The sequence below is a fragment of the Rhinolophus hipposideros genome (genome assembly GCF_964194185.1).
Source record: "Rhinolophus hipposideros genome assembly, chromosome: 5".
NCBI lineage: Eukaryota > Metazoa > Chordata > Mammalia > Chiroptera > Rhinolophidae > Rhinolophus > Rhinolophus hipposideros.
The window spans coordinates 46,029,547-46,053,920 of NC_138051.1; the positions used below are offsets into that span (position 1 = coordinate 46,029,547).

Here is a 24,374-nt window from a genome sequence, read left to right on the forward strand (position 1 = left end):
TGAATTCATCCACAACTCAACAAGTGTAAATACAAACTAAGCCCAGTTTTGAATCTAGTTTCTTTCCATGCTAAGAATTTTGAAGGTGGGTCCTAGAACACATTTTAAATTCCTTCCTCAAAATTCGTGCTACCCTCCAAATAGGAGATGGTGTCAGGTATTGGTAAAACTGACTTAGAGGCTTGCTCTACCTGTCAGAGATTCATTTATTCATTCAACACATAGTCACTGAGCACCTACTCTGTCCCAGGCACTATTGTGGGTACACGAGAAACAATATGAACAAAACACTCAATCTCCATCCTCTTGGACTTTATCTTCTGATGGGGAGGGACAGAAAAAAAAATGAAGTAAATTATTTACAATATTAGAAGGTGATAAACGTTATGTAGAACAATAAAGGGATGAGGTTTAGGGAGGGCGAAGGGGAAGATGCAATTATGTCATGTGGGTGGGAAAGGCCTCACTGAAAAGGTGAGGTCTGAGAAAAAACTTGAAGTAAGAAAAAGTGAGCCATGTGACTATCTGGGGAAGGGCCATTCAGGCATTAGGAACAGCAGGTGCAAAGGCCCGGAGGTGGGACAGTGTCTGGAGAGCTCAAGGAGCAGGATGGAGACTAGAGCAGAGTGGAAGGGAGTAGTAGGAAAGGAAGACAGAAAAATAACTGGGGGAGGAGGAATAAGGGAGTCAGTTCATGTAGGACTTTGCAAGCTATTGTAAGGATATTGGTCTTTATGGGGAGTCTTTACAGGATTTTAGGCGGAGGAGTAGCATGATCTGACGTACCTTTTCCAAGAGTCACTACGATGAGACTAGACTCTGTATATGGGCAGGGTGAGCAGTGAAAGCGAAGAGGCCATTAATTAACTCTTGCAATAATCCAGGTGAAAAAGAGTAGCTTAGACCAGGGGTATAGCAGTAGACATGATAAGAAGTGGACAGTGTCTAGATATGTCTGATGGTCAAGCTGATGGAATTTGCTCCTAGCTTTAATGTGAAGTGTGGTAGAGGAAGGAGTTAAATGACTTTAAGATTAGTACCCAAGCAATGCACAGATAGAATTGCCATTCACTGAGATGGTAGAACTGCAGATGGAACAGGTGTGAGGGGAATATCAAGAGTTCCATTTGGGACGTGTTAGCATTGAGATTTCTACTAGATGTCCCATGAAGATGTGGAAGAGGCAGCTGCCTATCAGCGTCTGGGAGGGGAACCCGGCTAGACATGTACCAGGAAGAAGTGGAGATGCTGAGCGTGAGAATAGTCATTACCTGGACACAGGGAGGCTCTAACCAAAAGTTTGTCTATTCCTTATTGAACCCAATAAGAAATTAAAAAAAAAAAAAGAGCTCTTTTCTAAACAACCAAATTAAATCAATTAACTGTATTGTGAGCCTTTTGTGCCAGAGATTTTTATCTTACTTTTCTAAGCCCAGGGCCCAGCTTATCAGGTGTCTGCCGATGAATAAATAGGTACTTCTAAATCAGTCAGAAATATCTTGGAAAGGAGTTTAAAAGAAAGCTTTTACCAAGGGAGCACTCTGTAAGTCAGTATAACAAACGATTGAGCGCCTGTTCTGGGCAGTGTGGGTACACTCTGTGGGTGGTGAGGAACAACAACGAAGGAGCCCCCGAGGAATGTATTGGCTAGTGGGAGGGAAAAGACAAATCCTCAAACACTTACGGATAATAGGACCCTAAGAGAAGTAGGACTAAAATCCAGTGGGCGATCAGGAAAGGTTTCAAGAAGGAGGCGGCGTCTAAGCCAAGCCTGGAAGGATTGTGCAGAACTTCAGGAGGAGGAAGAAGGCACTTGAACCGCAGGTGATTCATTTTAGATGGAGCATCGTTGATGTAAAAATGTCTGACAAGTCATTGCCTTCGTTCTTGAAAATTATTTTGAGTATAGAAATGAAAATATTTTTGTTTCAGAAATGTGAGTGAGATTTCCCCTTTATTGGCATGTTTTAAGCCGTTTTATTATGATATGCCTTAGTGTCATTTTCTTCATGCTTCTTGTGCTTGGGTTTGTTGAGCTTATAGGAGATACAGGTTTATGGTTTTCATTAATTTTTTTAACGTTTTCTGCCATTGTTTTTTCAAATATTGTTCTGCCCTCCCTGTCAGCCAGAGACTTCAATTACACATGTATCAGCTCACTCATAATCTGGGGTTTTTTTAAATCTTTTTTTCTCCATATGATTCATTTTGGCTAGTTTCTATTGCTGTGCCTTAAAGTGCACTAATCTTTCTTCTGCCATGTCTAATCTGTTCTTAGTCCAATTCACTGTACTTTTCATCTCATTGTAGTTTTCATATCTAGAAATTTAAATTGTGTTTTTTATATTTTTAATGTTTCTGTTTAACATATTCAATCTTGATTCTAGCTTCTTGAACATTAGGAACACAGTTAAAATAACTGTTTCATTGTCTTTGTCTACTAATTCCTTCATTTGGGTCATTTCTGGATGCGTTTCAATTGATTGATTTTCCCCCCTTCATTATGTGTCGTGTTTTCCTGCTTCTTTGCAGGCCTGGTAATTTTCTGTTGAATGCTAGACATTGTGAATTTTACCTTTTATGTGCTACTGCTTAATCAGGTACCCTTTGATTACCAAAGGAAGGAAACATACTGCCTTGGGTAAGTTCCACATGGCTGACCATCCTAGAAATGACACATTCTAACTTCATACCAAGAAAGTCCTACTGTTTCTTTAGCACTTATGTAAGAAATCAAAGGAAGCACAAAAAGAACAGAAGATAAATCCAGTTTGATTCCAGGATGCTCAGGAAGGGAAAGTGGTCATTTCTCTTTCCTAAGGAGGGACAAAGAATCTACTCATTGACAGCTTACTATGTGGAAGGTGTAGACTATATGTTGGTATTATAAAAATAAATAAGATGTATACTTCCCTTGCCCTCAAATGCTTACAGTTAGTAGGGAACAAACCAGTAACCAGGCAATGACATAAGTGCCCTGATGGGAATAGAGCAGGTTGCTGTGGGACCGCATAGGAACATCTCCAACCTGGGACAGGAGGAAAGAGTTTCCAGGAAAGCAACACCTAAGCTACAACTAGAATGATACATGATGTGAAGGAGTGACTAGAGTCTTGTAACCTTTTTCTGATTGTCAGTGTGCCCATTATAGTAAATTGGAAAACACAGAAAGGTTTAAAAACTGAAATTTTTAAATTACTTTATTTTGTAAATTAATAAGTTAATGTAGCATGTAACGTATGGAGAAGTTACCCTGTGATCCTTTTGCTTTGCTTTGTTTTTTTAAAACTTGTAAAGAATCATCAGGAAAAGAAAAAGATCCCCACCTCTTTAGGCAGGGTTCTGTTCTCGAGGTCTGAGCTTACATGAAGTTTTCTGGGGGGGAGGAGAGAGAGAGAGAGAGAGAGAGAGAGAGAGAGAGAGAGAGAGAGAGAGAGAGAGAGAGAGAAACTTGGAAGATGCTGGAACAGGCCTTTGTTTTGATTGGTACAAATAGAACTTCTCAAAGCATGGGTGGGGGCCATCTGCATCAAAAAGACCTAGGAGCGTCTGTTTAAAATGCTGATGTCTGGACTCCACACTGGATTTCCCGTGTGAGAATTGATGGAGGTCCCGCCTGGGAGTCTGCATGTAAATTGCTCCCTAGATGATTCTAATACACCCTAAATTGGAGAATCACAGGAATGGAATTAAGCCACACTGGGTGGGAGAAGGGACTAGAGGCTTGGTAGTTTGAGGTTTAAAAGAGCAGGGCCCAACTGACTCTGGGACAGGCTGGATCTCTAACACCAGGGAGGGGGCTGCAGGTATTTGATTATGGTGAAAGTATTTTTTCATATTTATTGGTAATTTGAAATTTTTTTCATTGTATGAGATTTGCTCATTCATGTTTTAGCTTATTTTTAAAAATATTTTTTCTTACTAATTTACAATGACCCTTTTATAGGAAAGTTATTAGTTTTTTGTGTATTACACACATATTTTCCCCTCAACAAAGATTATAACATTTATTGAGAACTTACAACTTGCCAAATGCTATCTTAAGAGCTGCAAGTATGTCAAAAATGTCCTTATATTGATCACAACCCTATGAAGTGATCACCATTATTATCATTCCCATTTTACAGACAGGTCATCAAGCCTTAAAGAGGTAAGTCATCCTGTTCAAGATCACAAAGCCAGTGAGTGAAGGAATTGGAACTCAGATCAGACAGAGCATATCTGACTCCAAAGCCCATGTTCTTTATGCCACCACTTTCGCCCTTACTGCCTTTTAGTTTTGTTTATAGGTCAGATCTATAAAGCCTTTTTTCTATAGGCTCTTCTCTTGCTTCCATGCTTAGAATGTTCTTCCCTACCTCGAGAATCTCAAGATCCAATAGTCACCTCTATTTTCTCATAGTTACACATAATTTCATTTAAAAGCTATTCCATTACATTTGTATGTGTTTACAATATAGAGAGAAAAAGAGCCTTTCCCCTTTAGGAAAAAATTGGCAAGAATAAGTTGTAAAATTGCTAGACTTGCAAATAGGCAATTCACAACAAAACAACTTAAAAATACAGACAGGAATTTGAAATTAGTAACTTGACATTTAGTGGCAATTTCTTCTTTTTGATGACTGGAGGAGAACTGTCTCAAGATGAGACACAGTATATGTAGATACAACACCATGTTGTTTCCATATTTGTGTCTATTTCCAACCTGGAGGAAGGAAGACCCAGCACAGGAGATGGTGGGAGACCGCGTCCTGAGCCTTTTCTGAAGGTAGCCCAGTGTTTTTGGTCCCTGAGCTGGGTTAGCCAGTTGCTGCCAGTAGGAATTCTTGCTGCCAGTGAGTCACAGGCCAGAGGAGGAAATGCAAAAGGACTGGCCATTCCAGAGAGGCAGCCACTTGAACTGCAGGCAGGACAAGGCTGAGAACCTGGGGTTTGTTGGCACGTAAGGTTCTCCCGGTGGAAGAAGAGAAAGGTTTAGGAAGGGGGTTGTAATGACCAATGGTGGCTTATATTTAGTGGGTTAGGGTGCTTATCAATTTGTATCGGTTATTTCTATAAATCCTCTGTATTACAGTTTGAATTTAGTTGCTAAACTGAGATAGTAAGTAGACTTTAGTTAACTACTTTTATTAAAATAGTATGCATTGATTTTTCAAAAAGCAGAGTCAGCTGATTTACATTCAAATCATGAAATAATATGTGTTTGTAACACCAGAGTTGTTTTTATAAGAACTTCATTTACTCCTCACAGTTGCTCCCTGGGGAAAGTATTGCCATGGTCCTACTTTGTCAAGGGGCGGGGGAGCTTGTGCAGGGCCCTGTGCAGTCAACTAGAAACAACAGTCATCTGCCTCCCCCTGTTTGACCCAGGGTCAGAGCCTGAAGAAAGCCTGAGGCACACCTGGGGGAGGACGTGCTCCTTCAGGGACTATGGTCGTGCATTTTCAGATGTGTCCAGTGTTAATAAATGTCATACTGGGCTGTTCCCCAAGGCCCTATCCCAGTTGCAAGTAATTTTCCTGGAGACATTGGGTGAGGGCGTTTGCTGGAACCACCCCTTGCAACTGGGATTGTTGAGGAGTCTTGAGCCCAAAGGAGCTGCCTCAGCTTCTGTGACTTCCCAGCCTTTGCGTGCAAGTGGGCTGGCCAAGGCTTGTGGGTAGACTCCAAATCAACACTCATTAGTTATTTGTTCAGCATTTTATTAGAGAATCCAGGCAATGACTGAGGCACGGAGAGAAGGACAGCCATGGGAAGCTGCACTCAGGCTTCGGCTCTGACAACACAGTTCAGCTCCTCAGAAACAACTCAGCAAAGTAAACGCCATAGGGATAAATTGAAACCCTCCCAGTCCCCTCCCCCACTCTCTGGAGAGTAGGCTGGCCTCCACTCCCATCCTAATGCACCGAGCAAAGGAGGAGTTGGTGAATACCATGTTTTCCCCATGGCATTGCATTTTCAATGATGTTTGAGCCTCCTTTACATGCCAGCTCTCCAGTCTCTGCCCGGCTGACCCAGCCCTAACTGGCCGTGGGTGTCACAGCTCATGCAGGCATGAAAGGTTTGTGTTATTACCCGGCAGGCCAGGGGCACCTCCATGGTTTCTGGTTTTGTAGTGATGTTGATATGAGGCAGGAGAAGGACAGCCATGTCTCAGAGGCCCTAATTGGAGAACCCTAGCCTCTGCAAGTGCCTGTTTTCTAGGGATTAGTGGAGTGTTTGCTAAAATAAAGTTATCCTAAGCAAACGGGCACAAAGAGAAACAGGTAACCACATGCTAGATATTCAGGTCCCATAAACAATGTTACTGCCAGTCAGAAAGGAATATCACTGATTAAGGAGCACATTTCCCACCCAGTTGAACTAGTAATCAATAATGAAGTATTTATTGAATACCAGTGGTGGTACTCATCCCAGTGGTGGGAAAGGGAATGGATAAGTGAATGGGGCACACAGAAAAAAAGATGAAACTGTCCCTACCAATAAGAGCCTCTCTGGTTAGAAGCCAGAATAACACACAAAAATGCGTGCCAACCATCAGCCACACAGTGACACTGGTGGGCTCAGGAAGGGGCAATCCGTGGGATGCAGGGTCTTTGGGGAAGGCCGGGCAGTATTTAGCTGGGTTCTCAGGATCCCAAGCAGGATGAACCAACACTAGCATAGGGCCCCCAGGCCGCCGATGTGGGATGGCCAGGGCTTGCTCCCTGGAGCTCACAAATGCCTTGACTTTTGGCTGACCCCTGTGGGGCTGCAAGAAGGAGATCAAGCCCCAGAATTTCACCCCCATACAAGGCAAACCTCATTCTCCTGTTGAGGTTTGCAGATTGTTGTCACCACGTTTTGGTCCCAGTGTGAATTCCTGCCTTTCCCAGAGATGAGCTGACCCCAGCTTCAGACAGTCATGAGGGACTCCTATAACACCTGCAGTCTAACCCTCAAGTACAAACAGCTGGGCCACCACACTGATAGCGCCATCTCTGCAGGCCAGGGAACCTCAGTCAATGGCAGGCTCGCTGGAGCTGTTTCTAAAAGATCATTTGCATGCACATAATAATAGCAATTTTCATAATTAAGGAGAGTCATAAAGAGTATTCAATTGTCTAAAAAAAATGGACTTTAAGTTACAAAATAGGTCAGATCTGAAAGGTGACTCAGACTTTAAAGTGTTCCAGCTAGCAGACAGGAACCTGCACTTAGGGACTTCCGAGAAACCATGGCAGGACACATTGTTTTAGCAACGTGCAAACCAGAGCAAGCTGGTGACATCGGGCAAGTTTTCTCCCTTTCTTTTTCATGAATCAGTCCTGAGAGTAAAAGGTGAAAGGAAGGGAGTTCAAGAAGGCAGCCAGCCAACCACCACCGCAAGGTTTTGTGTTCAGAAGAGCAGTGGCAGCTCACCACATTCAGCGCTATTCGTTCTGATGAGGAAGAAACGCTTTTGCAAAGAAAACCTTTCACTTCTGCACAGAAAAGATTTCTTGAAATGGATGCATTTTCAACTAGTAAAAATCTAATATTCTGTTCATATTCAAAGCAACCTAAAGGAAAAATTTGCATTTCAAGTTGAATTCAGACGATTCCTTTTGCCAAGTCTAGGCAGTATGGAAAAGTGTATGTGGGAGAAAGTAGTACTGAGCTCCGGAAGCTGTGGGTGAGCCTGGGCCAGCTGCTCCACTTGCTTTCTCTGGACCTCAGCTTTCTCATCCCTGACTCTAGCTTTCTAGGTGTTCCTCCCCACCACCCCCTTGGTGGGAGCAGAGTTTGAAATCATCTGTCTACATTTTACAAATAAGTAACTAAGGCCACTCAGGGTGACAGCTGTTGTTCCCATAAAATGTGTCCTCCAAGCTAGTGTGGCTGGAGTGGGAGATTTCCCACCAGGGCTCTCTGTGCCTCATCCACCCTCTTCCCAACATTATCGCGTTTTCACATCATAAACCCAGCTTAGCAATTCATTGTCATCTTCTCTCAAAGGAAGATCTCCCTGGGAACCCATTGATGTGCTTTCTGACTTGAACCCTATCTCCTCAGTGGAAAAGTTCTAGACCTGAAACTGTCACTGTGCGCAGAAACCGCAGGGATGGGGCGGGGGGAGGAAGTGAGGGAAATAAAGAAAAGAGGAGATGAGATCATTCTTAAGAAAAGGTGCAGCTACAGCTAATTTTAATGGATTATAACATTATTAGCATTGCGGGCAGGGAAAAATCTCTATCCTCTGTGTTACCATGACAGTTCCTACAAGGGAATCTCACCTCCCCATGGGAAGGAGTGGTCAGTGGAGTCCCACTCTGAGAATGCCCTGAATATTTCATGCCCTCATTGAAATGTAATCCTAAATTTCTTTGTTCTTTGGAGCAGTTGCCCTTTTTCCTGGGCCTGCCCACTTCCACATTTTTGGAGTATATTCTCTTTTTTTAAATAAACCCTCTGCTTGCTTGGGTTACTTGGCTTTGTTTACATGGATTAATTTTTTGGTATGTCCTGGAATTCCTTCCCGTGTTTACCAAGAATTCCCAGTTCCTCCTGCAACAAAACAGGGCGCATTTCTCTGCAGTGATACAGACAAAAGAGAGGGCAAGTTTTCCTGCTCAACAAAATGCTTCATTCTTTGGGGAGCAGGGACAGGTAATAAATAAATGTATACATAGGTATGACAATATTGGATAACGATAAGTGTCACAGAGACAAAAAGCCAGATGAGGTGATCGGGAGTAGCTTCTGGGACGACTTTCAGTCGAGGAGTCAGAGAAAGCCCTCCTCACAAGGTGACAGCCTCAGTGAAGATGAGGGCACCACACATGCACACTAGACACTGTAAAGACTGTTGTATGATAATGGCCAATGTGACTGGAGCAGAGCGACGGGAGAGAGTGGGGGGAGGTGGCCTCCAGGCAGGGCCACCTCCTGAATGGACTTGCCAGACACTCCCAGGACAGTGAGCTCTAAGGCTTCTTCCAACATCACCGTTCTCAAATCTGAAATCAAGATTTAGGAAGCCCTCTATGCCAGAAAGGGACTCCTTATTTTGACAGTCTAGATTTTGTGACTTTCAGTTTGGGGTTTTCTTATTTTCATCCAAATTCTTAATCATTATTATCAGGGGAAAAAAATGTTTCTGATTTTCTTGTGGCCATACCTTTTCATATCCGGTTTCACCTTGATGCAATCTTATACATCCCAAGTTTGTTAACAGAATATTCCTGAGTGAAGAGTAACACAATTTACTGGTAAATATCTAAGTTCACATTTAGAATATAAATGAAGCCAAAAGATCAGGAAACGAAAGCTTGTCCTTTTTTTTCCTTTCTTTACAGAATCTGGGCCTATCCAGACCAGTGATGAGTATAAAAGAGAAATGCTAATTTTCCCTATTGATGCTTCTGTTGTTTCAAAGTAATCTTTCTGTGATCCCCCAGGCAACAAATGAAGCATTGTAAAGTCTTTAATGGTTCTCGCAATGGGCAATTACACATTTTTTACACAATAAATTTTGTCAGTAGTGCAGCTGATTACATTCATTTATGAAAATGACTAAAAACAGTAGATAGAACATTTTTTTCTGTCTGGTTCTGTTCAGATAATCATCAGAGCCATAATAAAACGTGTAGTAGACCTGGAATCAGAAAACCTGGAGTTGAGCCCAGCTCATCTACGAGCCAGCAGTATGACCTTGAGTAAATGATGCCACCTCTCTAAGCCCCTGTTTTTATCTGTATAAAAGGGAGGATAATACGTCCCAATATACTTCAACCCAGAGAGTTGTTGAAGCAGGGAGGGAAGGGACACCTGCAACGTTCCCAGGCATTGGTAAGTTTCCAGCTCTTACCGTGGGGGTGGTATACACATGTTTGTTTTAATATTCATCTTTAAATTGTTCATGTACATTTCATATATTTGTGATATAATGCGATATAGTTCACAATAAATTGCTGAAGCAGTCAGTCAATACTCATTGACAGACTTGACAAAAAGTAAATATAGTATGAGTTTTCCTCTGGACCTCCTAGCAAAGAGAATAAACCTCAGTAGGAGACAAAACAATTATTCCCCTCAAATCAAAACATGTTCTTTTTAAAAAGAGTTTAATTGAAAGAGTAATCAGTGAAACGAATAAAACAAAAGGGCATATCATGCTCAGTACTGACCCATCCCACCTGGCCCTCCACCCCTCCTCACGTGAGGTTTTCGTAGATTTCTCTCCAGAAATAGTCTAGAAAGCCAAAGACAAAGAACCTTGATAGTGGCAAGAAAGAAGCATATAGAAGCATTTGTGTGTGCACCACTTTTTTACATAAATGGAAGTATGTTATACATGCTGCTCTGCACTTTGCTTTTTTTTTTTTTTTTTTTTTTTTTCATTTATCTTGGAGCCTTATGGCTTCAAAAAAATTTTTAAACCATATGGTTTAAAATATCAGCCTTATGGTTTAAAAAAATGTTTTTTCACAGTATGGTTTTAAAAAATTTCTTTTCACAGTATTTCCTTGTATGACTATGTTACACTCTATTTAAGCAGACCTCATGGATAAATATTTAGGTTGTTTTCAGTTTCTGCTCTGGCCCACATTTCCGCGACACCCATCTTCATGTTCAGATATTCTCACACATATATGAGTGCATCTGTAGAATAAATCCCAAAGTGTCGTTGATGAATCAAAAGGTAGATCCGTTTACATTTCAGGAGAGATTGCCAAAATGCCCTCCAAAGAGACAGTGTACTTCCATCAACAGGATGTAAGAGCGCTGCCTATCACCCCTGTCATATGTGCTCTGCTAGTCTTTTTTATTTACCTATTTATCAAACCTAAGAGGTGAAAATAGTATTTTGTCATTTGGATTTATTTCTTTAACTCAAAGTGAAGATAAGGCACTCTTTTTTTTTTCTCTGTATTTCCTGTTTGGGTCCATTGTCCAGTTTTCTTTTGGTTCCTTTACTTATTGCTTTGGAACAGCTCTTTATACATGAGCCCTTTGCAATTAGCCTCCAGGTTTGTGTTTCTTCTTTGTTACTGCTTGAGTTTTACCTCTTGCAGAAATCTTTAATAACTAGATAGTCAAATGCATTGCATTCCACCTACATATATATAGTATGAGGCTTATTTCCTTCTTAGAAAGTCTTTCTTACTCTAATTCCATTATACATATTTTCCTCCAGTACTTTTACTAGTTTTTTTTCACTTTTCAATTTTGAAGAATATCATTTAATCAACTTAGTTAGTGTAAAGAATGAAATCAAGATTCAGCTTTTTGCTTTCTCCCCAGATGTCTATCCAGTTGTGTCAACTCTATTTTTTAACTAATGCATTTTCTTCCCATAGTTCTGAAATGCCACATTATTTGGGTCTAAAAATTGCTGTATCTAGAAATTTTAAATTCTTGGATGGTAAATTGATAAATTAACCAAGTCTTTCCAGGCAAATTCAAGGAACCATCAAAACAATAGCATCAATAGAGTGTGCTTATCACGTGCTGGGCCCTGTTCTGAGTGTGTTGCATGTATTTGCTCATTTAATCCACATGACCATGCTATAAGGTAGGTGCTGTAAGCTTTATTTACAGACAGGGACACTAAAGGACAGAGAGGTTAAGTAACTTGCCCAAAGTCATACTTCTTGTGAGAGAGCAAAGTCATGATTTGAACACAGATAGTTTGATTTTCGAATCCATGCTTCTATCCAACACTCTGCTGCCTCCACAAAACGGAGAGCACTTTCGTGTGTGCTTCCTACATGCTGGGCACTGTTCTAAGAACTTCACATAGTGTAATTTCACTTAGTCTTTCCAACAATCCTAAGAAGGAAGCACTACTGCTATCTCCATTTTACGGACGAGCAAACTGAAGCAGAGTATAACTGGAGGATAGAAAGGGAGGGAGGAGTGGTGTGAGATGAGTCCAGAGAAGGAGCACTTTTGCTCTATCTTTGGAGCAGCAAGGAATCACGAAAGTGTTTGAATCGGGGCTGACCCGATCAGATTTGGTTTTTGTGAAGCTCATTAGGAGCAGCGTGGAGAGTGGAAGTGGGAAGGGGCTGCACAGTTGGTGTGGGAGAACCAGATATCAGATGAAGACCAGACTGCAGTGGTCCCCACCGCACACGGCCTTCCAGCGGTGACTAGGCAGTGTCCACATGGCATGAGGATTACTGCCCCTGGCGGCCAGGGACAGAGCCCAAGACAGGTGTTTATATTACTTACATTTTCAGAGAAAACCAAAGTGTCAAGAGGTTACCTCATCCCTGCTCACCCAGCTGGTGAATGCTTGCTCCTCGCCAGTAAGCCGACGACCCTCTTTACTCAGGCTCACAAATTGAGCCTGTCAGATGCTAGGGGGCCGGCTCATTACAGCCTCGAAAGTCAAATTTGGCAATTCCTTCGCCATCCTCTGTCTTTTCCCAATTGGATAGAAATCAAGGAAATTCTATTGACAATGTTGACAGATGAGCTTCTGATATCAAATGTCTTCAGATCTCTTAAGGGTTTCTCTTCTGTTTTAGGTGAACTTTTCCTCGGACTTCTGCATATTCTCCCAAAGTTACTTCATGCATTTTTATAATTGCTTTCTTGTCTGAATAAAGGGCAAGTTTGGGGCCCACTGCCTGCTGTGCTGCTATTAACCACCTTCTCTCCCTGCAGATCCGAGTGATGCTGGACCTGTGCAACAGCACCAAGGGGATCTGCCTGACAGGTAGGCTGGCCGCTCTGCTCACAGGGAGAACGTGTGTGCTAGCCCAAGGGCCGGGGCAGAATGAACGCCTCGCAACACTTTAGGTTATAAAAATACATGTTGCTTTACTTTTACCAGATGTTTTTAATGGGCTGAAAATCAATTGTAATATAAATATAAAAATGCTGATAATAATAATATTTTTGGTATTGCCATAGAAATAAAGCATGGAAAATAAATAGGTGTTGGGTAATGGGAAACGTGTAGTACCTTGAACTGGTGCCAAAGATGTTTTCCCTATTCCCATTAGTTTTTAAAAGGGAAAAGACCTTGCTAAGTGATAGAGTTCTTTTTACCTGAGAATAGTGTTCTTTTACCAGAAGTACTTATTTGCTTCCATCATACATATAGGATACATATAGCATCGATGGGAAGCTCTAGAAACAAACCGCTAAGTAGTCAAGAAGACACTGTTTCATTAGGACTGCGCTGTGTGGTGCCTGCTATGTGTTAGGTGGGACGGGTGGTTGGTCCCATGCTGCCCCCTTCTAGTCAATGAATCAAGAACAAATAGCCAGGAGGGAGGGAATCAATCTCAAGGCACATCAGCCTTGGAACAAGGAATGGCTGGTATATGGGGCAGGAGAGGAGGGGAGCGGTTTCAATGCAATTGTCTGTACCTGAGTCTCACCGAGTCCTGCATCCTGCCTGAGGGGAAGGGTGCCTGCCTCCTGCCTCCAGAACCTGGGGACAAAGTAAAACATAGACCTTGGAGCAATCACCCAATTTGTGTGTGTGCCCTTCTACCCCAGGATGGGCTGATACAGTCTGATTTCAGACACTGCGTTTCCTGCCTCTCCAAAGAGGGTATAGCATTCTGAGGAAACAGGGAGAATTTTTTTTCTTTTTTTTGCTTTAAAAGTCTATTATGGAGTAAATGCACAGCTCTCGTGGACTTTAAAAGGCAACCAAAGACTTTGGAGCAATCTGCAGCATTGTTGTGCCACCTTAGTCTATGGCTCCAGGCTCTGGGGAGGTCCCATTCACATTCCACTTGCACCCAGGGCTACACTAGTGGAGGCTGAAAAACCCTGCATGGTGTGTATCAGGTGTAAGAAACCTCACCCTTTTCTGCAGTATTTGCCCCAGTACCTCAGGTTACCTGCGTGCAGTAGGTGCTCAATGGGAGTGTGTCGAATGACTAAATCTGGGGGTTATATAAGTGATTGAATGGGGGTGGTGGGCTGGTAAGAAACACTTCCCTGAGGAACCCCGAGTCTGAGTCTGATTCTCCTTCACTTAGTTTGGCCTCAGAGAGAAAAGCTGTAATCCTGTGGCTTCTGGGGAAGCGCTAATTGAATTACTTGAGTCACATTTCAGCCCTTACAGAAAATTAAATATCTTGAGAACAGCTTGGTTCTTTATTCTGAAACTCTTGTAGCTTAAGCACCTTTCTTAAGTCCCTTTTCAGAATTCTTGCGTGTGACAGTAATAAATGCTAGAGAAACGCTCAGGTGGATAGAATTACAAGCACAAAAGCCCTGTTGAGAAGCACAGGAAAATCCTCTTCTTTTTGATGTTTATAGTGATAGAAGGAGAGCCTTCTATGTATCTAGTGAGAGAAGGAGAGCCTGTTCAGTGGATGGAGGATGGAGCTATGGAGACCACTTAGGGGAGATTGACAGGTGGTAGGGGATCCAATTCATACTGGAAATGGGTTGAGGAGGTTATTCTTTGGCACCTCAAAATGGTTTTCAAAAGCCAGCTCCTACCTTCTCCTTTCATGCCGGCTTGAAATTGGGCCTCCTTTTACACAGAAAGCTCTTCCATTAAAACTTCAGAATGAAAAGTACAAATTACAAAGTGAGGTGGTGGCTTGGTTTAGGCCAAGCTGTCTGGATTGGGGGTGAGGAGGTGACAGGACCCAAAACTGAATCAGCAACTGCGGGGGGTGGGGAGAGAGCTTTCCTTGGTCCAGAGGCCCAAGAAGACGCCTGCAGCAAGGGTTGCCAGGGCAGACCCTGGGCTTGGGGTCTGAGAACAAGGTCTAGCTTTTTACATTAGATTCATCTTTGAAAAAGTAGGCGCTTCTGACTAGTCCAGCTGTGACCATGAGACCCCATTCTTGTCCCTTTTCCGGGACTTAGCTGTGGTTGCTATGGAGACAAGGATAGATGCTGTGTAGTTTTGGGTAGCACGTGACATCTCAGGTGAAGATGAGGGCAATTCACTAGCTAGAGTAGTTAGGGGCTTTTACTGGTGCAGAGTTTATCAGATAACATATGCTTTTCTGGAGGTATCTTACCCCCTGAGCCCATATTGTCTTAGAACCCCAGAATACCTTCTGGGAGAGCAGGTATCTTGAAGAAGGCAGGTTCTTGAGTTATTCTTCATTTCTAATGGTTTACACATGTGGACTTGTTGGAAAATCTCTAAACCATAATGTTGCTGAACTGATTGTCAGGACTGACGTGCTTTAAATCTATAGTGCCCATTCTCCTTGCAGCCAGGTAACTCCAATCCAGTGATGGCACACATCACTGCTCCTTATCCTTTAACCAGGCAGACAGCAATAATGCATCACAGTTGCTGCTGACTATGGCCTCATGTCATTCTTTTCTGGTGCTCCAAAAAGCTGTACTAATTGATTAGAATTGGCACTTGAAATAAAACCTGTTTGCCATCCCTACTCTAATTTTTTAAGGTTACCATAGCCATAGTTCAAAGTTGAAATGCACCAAATAAATGGAATTGGACCAAAGCTGCAGTTTAACGGGGGCATGTGAGGGAAGATAACTTTTCAAGTCAGGTGTCCTGGACAGCTACAGTGGGTGTACCAGCATTCATAGGATGGGAACTGAGGCCTCAAAGCTGTAGCCAGTGCAACCTTTGGTAGCAAATGGACAGGTCCTTCTCAGCTAGTGCATGTGATGGGGTTCACTCAACTGGCCTCCCCAAGAAACTAGCTGGTGATCTTGGTGTTGGCAGATTCCAACCAAGTGTGAGAGCTTGCGCCCTCTCAGGCCATCCCTCCAGGAGAGCCACACATGCCTGACTCCCAGGGTGAAGGGGAGACAACACCCCCTCTGGCCAGGGCTCCTGTCTGGCCCTGAAACTGTGGCTGGCATGACCCTGAGCCCCAGGGAGTCTTTGCTGGGGTAAGAGTGGAAGAGACTCAGGACTCCAGACCTCAGACCTCAGATGTGCTTCAGGCCTGACTGTATCAGGTTTATGAAGTTGGGTCTTTCACTAGCTCTTTCTAAAGCAAATAGAACCAGACTTCACTTTCTGAAATGTTTCTATTTGAGGTTTTTTGGCTTTTTTTCTTCTATCAGCAAGACTTTGGTAAATGTGTAGCTACTTCCTCTGTGGTCATTGCTATGTTAAGCAGGTGCCTTGGATCATGCAACACTTGTTCTGACACCGTTCCATGGGACAGCAGGAAAGCACTCGGGCCTCAGTGGGGTGGAATCAGGAACTGGAAAGCCACCGAGAATCCACACCGAGAATCCTCCTCTCTCAGTCTATCTGACTTTCTTATGATACCCAGACTCTCATCTCTGCTTCTCTCTACTTCATTCTCTTCTCTCAGAAGACTGACATTTTAAATTTTTTCTTTACTGTGCATGGCCATCCAAAGATCTCTAGTTTACATAACTCGGAGCATTGTGGGTCAATTTTAGATCTCAAGGAGAAGAATCTAAGTGACTCAACGATTATCAAGCATCTAGCCAATTCTAATCGATGCTGGCTAGGAGTGTGGGGTGGGGATAGTCAGAGCCAGCGACATCATTTGCAGGGCCCAGTGCAAAATGAAAAGGGAGGGGCCCTTTAAAAGCAGGGAAAAGGGTTTCCTCCTTTCCTCCTTTCTTTCGTGGTCTCACTCTCAACCTGCTATGGAGGGGCTTTTTATTTGCTATTTAATGCCAGACTCCCTGAGGCATGGGATACTCACCTAGTGAGTACAGACCCTCATGGGCACAGGGGGCCCCACTCTGTGACTCAGGCTTGCTAGGCACACACCCAACCCTAGCCTTCCCTGCACTCATACCCAGGCCCCCAGCAGGGTGGAAGGTGGCAGCAGTCACTGATGGGGTGGGGAGTCAGGAGAACGCTCCACATTAAGGGGGCAGGGGAGCAGTCCAGGGGAGGCAGGGAGGCAGGTGGAAGCAGGAGCACATATGAACCAAGGCTCCAAGTCCTTGAAACACGTGTCTTTATCACATGGGACTTCATTTACAAAACACTTTCAAAGATAAAATTATTAAAAATTTCTAGCCGGCAACCACAGAGCGTTAAACCCAAGCACAGGGCCCACTTCTGAGTGTGGGGCCCTGTCAAGCACCTGGTGACTCCAGGAAACCAGTCCTTCATCCAGTATTAACAGAATGTCTCCGTCTACAAGTATTCCCAGTGGGTCTGTCATTCAGAAGGGGACGGTCAGGAGTTTTCTAAATGCCCAGCTGGCCCATATAAATAATGTGACATTTAACATTATTATAATGCCATATGTCAGGGGCTTTTTCCAGGTATAAGGACCCTTAGGGAGATCAGATGGACTCCTGAGAGGACAGTGGGACAGACGCTGGTCATTGTTATAGCACTCTACTTCTGAGCTCTTTGGAACTGTCTTTCTCTTCTGAACTTTTCTTTTCCATTAGCTTCAGGGCCTGGGACCTGCTGGATTCCCTCGTACGACTTTGGTCCACTCTCTCTCTTTCCTGGTGCCTCTTCAATCACCTGCCTCCCCCCAGATGGGGTGTGTCCCCTTCTCTCTCCATCCCGAAATTTGGTTAGTCCAAACATTTTAATTTTGCTTCAAAACTAATAGCTCTCAACCTTTCTTGGGTCAGAGACCCCTTTAAGGATTTGCTGATGGTGATTGACTCTTTTCTCAGAAAATGTTCACATCAGATGTGAGTGGGGAGGGGACCCAGGACCATCTGCATCCCAATCACCTGTTGTGCTTGGTAAAAATACAGGTTCCTGGGCCTCTAAATCCAAACTGAACTAGAATCTCCAAATGGGGCCCAGGTAGCGGCATTTGAACAAGCATTCCAGATGATTCTGTAGACTCAAATGACTAAGAACTGTAGCCATAGGGTGTAAGTGGATCTTTGTCAGGGGACCCTAATCGAAGTACTTCACCATAGTGACACCCTTGGCCATGGCTAATGTGTCCTAAATATATAGCTCCATCCAAGACTTTTCTCCAATAGTCCTACCACATAGAAATGGTTATTGGACTGTCCTGGGAATTTTTGAAACCTATTGTATACAGTTGATTCTTGTTTGTTCACCTTTTTTCCTACCAATCTGCACTTCTGAATTTGGTTCCATCTGTAGTCAGGAATGATGATTGATTTCTTTGGACCTCTGTCAACTATCCACATTACTCCTTTACTAGTGTGCGCCATCTGGTGGTGAAGTCATGTGGCCACAGGCTACCCAGACCCTACAAAGCATGCCATTTTCAGCAAATCACGTTTGCCATAAGAAGGGCTATACGTATCGAAAGCATACCTTCAAACACGTATTCTTCCAAGAGTCCTCACGTCTGTAAAATAGCCTCTCTCCATCAATATCCTAGGTTCCAAGCCGTCTCAGAGGCCTTCTTTGTCTCTTATCCAGTCAGACATATTGCCCTGCTCATTCTTCTGCTGAAATACCTCTTGAATTTCTAGCTTTCTCTATAATTCTACAGTCACCAACCACATTTATCCATAATCTTGTCCCTAATTTTAACTACAAAGACCCTCTGGGTATTTTCTCCCCACACCCTCATTTCTATCGCTCTCTTTCTCTCACCTAATTCCCTAGTTCTCTTCAATATCTATCTACCGAGAGGGTCTTGAATACACACTAATTTCACAGTGTCAGCCCCTTTCTTAAAAACCTATTGCCTCACAAGTACCTCTCTGCTTGGTATTCAGGTGCTGCCGCCCCACCAAGTACTTATGCAGCCTCATCTCTATACGCACCAGCTTGGTCAGTCTTCTTCCTTTCTTGTCCTGAGTCATGCAAGGTCCCACCTCTGTACCTTTACTCCTGCTGGTCCCCTGGGTGGGATGTCCAGCCCTCACCCCTGCAGCCATCTCAGGCCCATTGTTTCTTTAGTGCCCCACTTAAGTCCTCCTTCTGAAGCCCTCACAGACTGCCTCAGTACCCCTTTGGGGGGTTGCTTCTCTGTAGCTTTCTCACATTTCATTGTGATTTCAAAGTGTCTATCTTCCCTACGTATATTGTAAACACAACAGACACAGTGACCAACATTTCTGCTTCTTGGCATGTTTTGGTGCACATACATAGTAAGTGCTTGGTAAATAATGGTTGTTTTGAAAGGTCAGAAGCTTGGACTTAGGGCAAGACCTTTCCATTGCAATATTGGTCATCATTATATGTGGCCTGGAGAAACGAAAGGACCTCATCTGCTCATGTTACAACCTCATTAGTTTGTGTTCTCGGATAGAATAATCGATCATAAGATTCCTATTTGTGGAAGCAAAATCTTTTTGTTAGATTCTGTGTAAATGATTCATCTGAACCTCTTAGATTTTCTGGGTAATTACACACTAAGGAAGGTATCTGTTACCTGATCTGGGTCCTCAGTTTTTCTCAGGCTATTTCATGCAACAAAATAGAGACCCAAAGAGCCAGCTTCTGACCTTGGCATCCTAGAGGAGACACGCTGGCTGGATAAAAGCACTTGGGACTCCTCTCATGACAGCCGGACCTCAGCCCTATAATGACAGCACTACCATTTGCTGACATTTACCTATGCTAGGCTGCACTAGCTCACCTGCATTGTCACTTAATTAGTCATTTAAATTGTCATTTAATTAGGTTGATTGCTTGAGAGGTGACTGATTTCTGAATCTATAATGAAGCCAGCTCAGAAATTATTTTTGGTCTGTTGAAACTTAAACAGAAGTGTTTTTGACTGGCAAGTTGGTCTGTGTTGAATTTCTTTTAAGAATTTTTTGGGCAAATATACTGAGTTCTAAGTAAAATGCATGGGGTGGTTCCTTGGTGCCAGTAGGTGATTAGTACTTTTTAAGAGGGGGAAGGTGCTCTTTGTTTTTTGGGTATGGAGCTGGCTTTGGTTTCTTTCATCCATGGTGTCTCATCTAAATTTATTTTTCTATTGTAGGACCACCTGGCCCACCAGGTAAGAGTCCATGGATTTTTCTACTTCATGGGGTGAGAGGGATTATCTGGGTGTCTGGCTCCCCAAGATCACTCAGGAAGGACTGAGGTGGGGAAGTGGGGAGAATCTAGAGGTAACCCTGACTGTGATTGTGTTCCCCTCCTCTCTCTAGCCCAGTCACAAGTTCTCCTGTCCCCTCTCACTTGAGAATCTGCCATCACCGTTCCCCACCTTCCCCCTCCCCTCTCCCCCAGCTTCAGGCAGGGGCAACCAAGGTAGAGAAGGAAGGGAAGAAGCAGGAAAGGATCTGGAAAAGGATCTGCCCAGTTTCACTGGCTAAAGGAAATGACCTTAACTTCAATGAAGAGACTTTTGTTTTTTAATGTTCCTGTTCCCCATGTTTTGATGCAGGACCCCCAGGAATTGATGGGTTACCAGGACACAATGGATCAGATGGACCACCCGGTCCCCAGGGCCCAAAAGGCGAAAAAGGAGCAAATGGGAAAAGAGGAAAAATGGGTATTTTGTCAATTCTTCAATTACTTTCTTGTTACTTGTCTCTGTTAGCGCATTTGGAAGGGGCCAAAGTGTGTGCAGTGGGGATAAAGGGTTGCATCTCTGCATGCAAGACTGGTTTACCTCTTGCCTGGAAGCTGCTATGTTCTGCAGGGCCAAACACATACTTTTTGGTCCAACTCTCAGGACAGTTTATTTCCAACTGAAGAAGTATTGTCCCTGGGAACTGACTTCCACTCTTCCGCTTGCTCTGATGCAAGCTGACAGATGGAAGGAGCAGGAGCGGTGGCCATGGGGAGGGGGTGGCCATGGAGAGGGTTACTCCACGGGTTGTGTGATGGCTGTGTGTGCAATGCCAGTTCTTTGGAGGGACAGTTCCTGCCTTTCCTTTTCACTGCCTCCTCCTGCCCAGAAAAATCTTTGTGTTTGATTAAAAATCAGTGACTACGTCAGCTCCTGGGTTTTCCTGGCTAGAGGAATTGAAATGATTGAAATGATTCGAGAAGAATGGCACTCAGGTTGTAGGGTCCCAGATGTAGACTCCTGTCCAGGGTTCACAGAACGATTACAAAGATGTAGCTAGCATCTCCAAGGGACTTCCTCTTCCCTGCTGTGAGTAGCAGCACTGCCCTCATCCTGGCAAAGGGCCCAGAAGCACCAAGGTGTCAGGTGTGTCCAGAGGGTAGTGAGAAGCAGGGGCTCAAGCAGGGCCTGGCAGGAGGCTGAGGGACAGGCAGGAGCGAGTTCTGAAGGGCTCTGAGCACCAATCCTGGGGAGTTGTGGAGAAGGCATGAGCAGATTTACTGAAAAAAGCTGGCACATGGCATGGTGGAAGCTCGAGTGCAGGGGGTAGAGACTACTCAGGACGCTTCTAGGAAGGCCTGGCTCTCGGCCGCTGTGGAGGATGGAGGCTCCTTCACACCCTCTTGTTTATTTTCAATCACTTGGCTCTGCTACCCCAACTCACTTGAACAGGCCCTTGTCTAGAAGGTACAGGAAATTATTTCAGACAGCACAGTAACTCCTTCCAGCATCTCTGCTCTTATTCCCATAAGCAATTAAACTGAGAGCCAGTGAAGAAGGAGAGAATTGTTCAGGGTCTCTGCCACTTGGCAAAATCTACATACTCATGTTCCTAGGGGGCAGCCTCTGTGAAAATGGGCAGCATGGGCCACGTCAGCTCAGTCCTCAGAAGACTGGCAATTATAGCCAGAATTACAGAGAAGTAATGGATTGTTACACGTCCCATAATAATTATAATTATGAATGGATATCAGCGTGGAATAATGATGACCATCAGTGTACAGACATTTGGTTTATTCTGGGAAGCCCCCAGAAATGTGATCCAGTCCCGAGAATTCAGCTATGGGTATTATGAATATTATGAGGGACAACTATGAGGGGAGGGACCCACCATGCTAGCACTGGGGGTGGGGCAGATGGGAAAGGGGTGGTTTTCACAAGGGGTTGAAACCGATCCCTGGCTTTGCAGAGATGTGCTTAGCATGCAGCCATAGCCCAGTGAGAGGGGAAAAGGAAAAGCTCATTCATTTAGGTAACATGTATTTATGTGGCAGGTACTGTCCTAGACGCTGGAGATCCAGAAATGAGAAAGCTGACAAAAATCTCTGCCTTCATAAAGCTTCCGTTCTAGTCTGGGCAGATGGACAATAAACAAGATAAATAAGTAGACTATATCCTCTGTTACATGGTGCTAAGTGCCAAAGAGAAAAAATAGAGCAAGAAGAAGGGGTGGGAAGTGTGGGTGGGGTGGGGGAGGGTGACTGTAGAGCTGACTGTAACAACAGGGCGGTCCCCCTGAGAAGGTACCTGGAAGAGGTAAGAGAGGGAGTTCTGGGGCTTCTGGATGAGAGGGCTCCAGCAGAGCGTGGGAGTCCAGCATGTCCATAGAGCCTGAGGAGGCCACAGCGGCTGGACAGAGAAAATGAGAGGTGAATGTGGCCAAGTTAAGACCAGAGAGGTAAGAAGAACAAATCAGGTTGGGCCCAGACATTTGAAGAACTGTGGTTTGTACTCAGAACGAGATGGGAAAGGTTGGCAGCACAGCAGAGACCTGCTGTGTCACAGGGATTGCCCTGGCGGCTGTGCTGAGGGCGGCTGCAGGAGGGAAGGGAGAAGGCTTGGAGCAGGAGACAGCAGCAGATGAGGAAGAAGTCTTATCTCTAGGTTTGCTTATCCATGGATGTTGACCACGTCCTTGTTTTCCTGGAGATCCCATAGGAACTGCAGCAAAGACACAGAACCTCCCCTGCAGCAGTTGCCCAGGGATAGGCCTCCTGGAGTCAGCAACGTAGAACAAGAAGCTTCCACTAAGGTGGAGGTTAGAACTTAAGTCACCAAGGGCCCAGTAGGGCGTCCTTGCCCCAGGCCCCAGGAAGGGGAGACTAACCACCCTTGTAGACATATAAGGACAAAGGCTATTTAAAGAGCCTGGCTGTATGGAAGGAAGTTGTTGAAAGCATTGGTCATCCCTGGGCCAGCTCAGACTCCAGAGCAAGGGGTGGGACGTCCAGGTTACCCTGCTAACGGCTCCGGAGCTGTGCTTTCCTTCCCTACCTGAGCCTTAGGATGAATCCCATCCTACCCAGAACTCAGCCTTCTTGCAGAGGGACCTGAGCTGGCAGGGCCACAGAGGGGAAATGGCTTCATTCTGAAAGCAGTGAGTAGCCGCTGAGGGGTTTCAAGTAGTAGAGAGTGATATGATCAGCTCTGCCTTCCAGAAGCACCACTGCCACTGCTGCATGAGACCACATTGGACAAAACACACAAGAGGAGCAAGAGAGGAGGCAGGGAGACAGGTCAGAAGCTTTTCACAGTTGCAGGAAGAAAGGAAGACTGGTGGGGATGTGGAGAGACCAACCGATGGAGTTGAGTGATATTTGGTGAAATCAGCAGTCCATGGCGGGATGAATATATGGAGGAAGGCAGAGGGAGGCACTGAGACTGGCTCACAGGTCTCTGCCCTGCTTGACTGCTCCTCCCTGACTCAGGTTCAGGGAGCTTGTCAGGAGCGCAGGGTGGGATGTGCTGAGATTTGAGATGTCCCGGGAGAGGGAATCAGGAGGCCTTGGGGATGCAGGTCTGAAGTCAGAGGAGACCCTGGGGCTAGAGGTCTACATCAGGGAGTATCAGAGGCCATGGGCATGTGGGCGTGGCTGTGTGCACTTAGAGAGGGAACTAACAGGAGAGGAGAGCCTGGGTCCAGCCCTGAGAAGCAACAGCATCAAGTGACCGAGTAGAAGCGGGTGAACCGGCAAAGGAGGCTGAAGATGGGACTGAGCAGAAGAGGGTGGGAATGTTCATCAGCAAAGATTTATTGTGAAGGTTCAAAGCACTAGTGGGGAAACAAAACAGATGCAACCCCTATTCTGGAAATTTCCATCCTTGGTAGGAAGGCAGATGTTAACAGTCAACAATCTAATACATCTGTAATCATGACGTGAGATACATGTTTGAAGGAAAGAGCAGGGTGTTACGAGCTACAGGACAGAGAGAGAGAGAATCAGGAGGTCATGTCTGAGGTCCGACCTGAAGGATGAAAGGGAGGGAGGGAGTGGCCCAGGTAGAGCGTAGGACACCTGCCAAGGCCCTGGCAGCGTGACCTTGTGTTTGAAGTAAGGGGAAGTATTTTGAGGGGGATTAATGGCACTGTGTCTTTTACTGCAATATATATATATATTTTTTTATTTAAACATTCACCATATTGTTTGACCACACCTCGTAAAGCATTTAGGGTAGAGCCTCACAAATAGTAAGTGCTATATTAATGTTATTTGTTGTTGTTGTTTCCAGAAACAGGGACGGAGAAACTTGGTTTTAGACCAAAAGTAAAACTACGTGGAAATACCTGTATTCATTTGAAAATTCTGACTTAGATTTGAGGAGAATAATTGAGCCTAAAAGAGACTTAAATGTTGTCATTTTGCAACTAGCATCTTCAACTAGAAGTTTGGCATTCTGTTGCCTCAAAACCAAACATTTTCTTTCTCTCCATCTGTCTCACTTTCTCACTTAAGAGTTAAT

General features: G+C 44.3%; 1 protein-coding gene across 2 annotated transcripts in view; it reads left to right on the top strand.

Annotated features, from left to right (window-relative positions):
• Positions 1-24,374, top strand: part of GLDN (gliomedin) — a 52,956-nt gene that overhangs the window by 11,372 nt on the left and 17,210 nt on the right. For both annotated transcript variants that reach the window (XM_081048690.1, XM_081048691.1), the window contains exons 2-4: positions 12,637-12,688; positions 19,818-19,835; positions 20,226-20,333. In XM_081048690.1, coding sequence (XP_080904816.1) covers positions 12,637-12,688; positions 19,818-19,835; positions 20,226-20,333 — 178 coding nt within the window. The remainder of the gene's footprint in view (positions 1-12,636; positions 12,689-19,817; positions 19,836-20,225; positions 20,334-24,374) is intronic.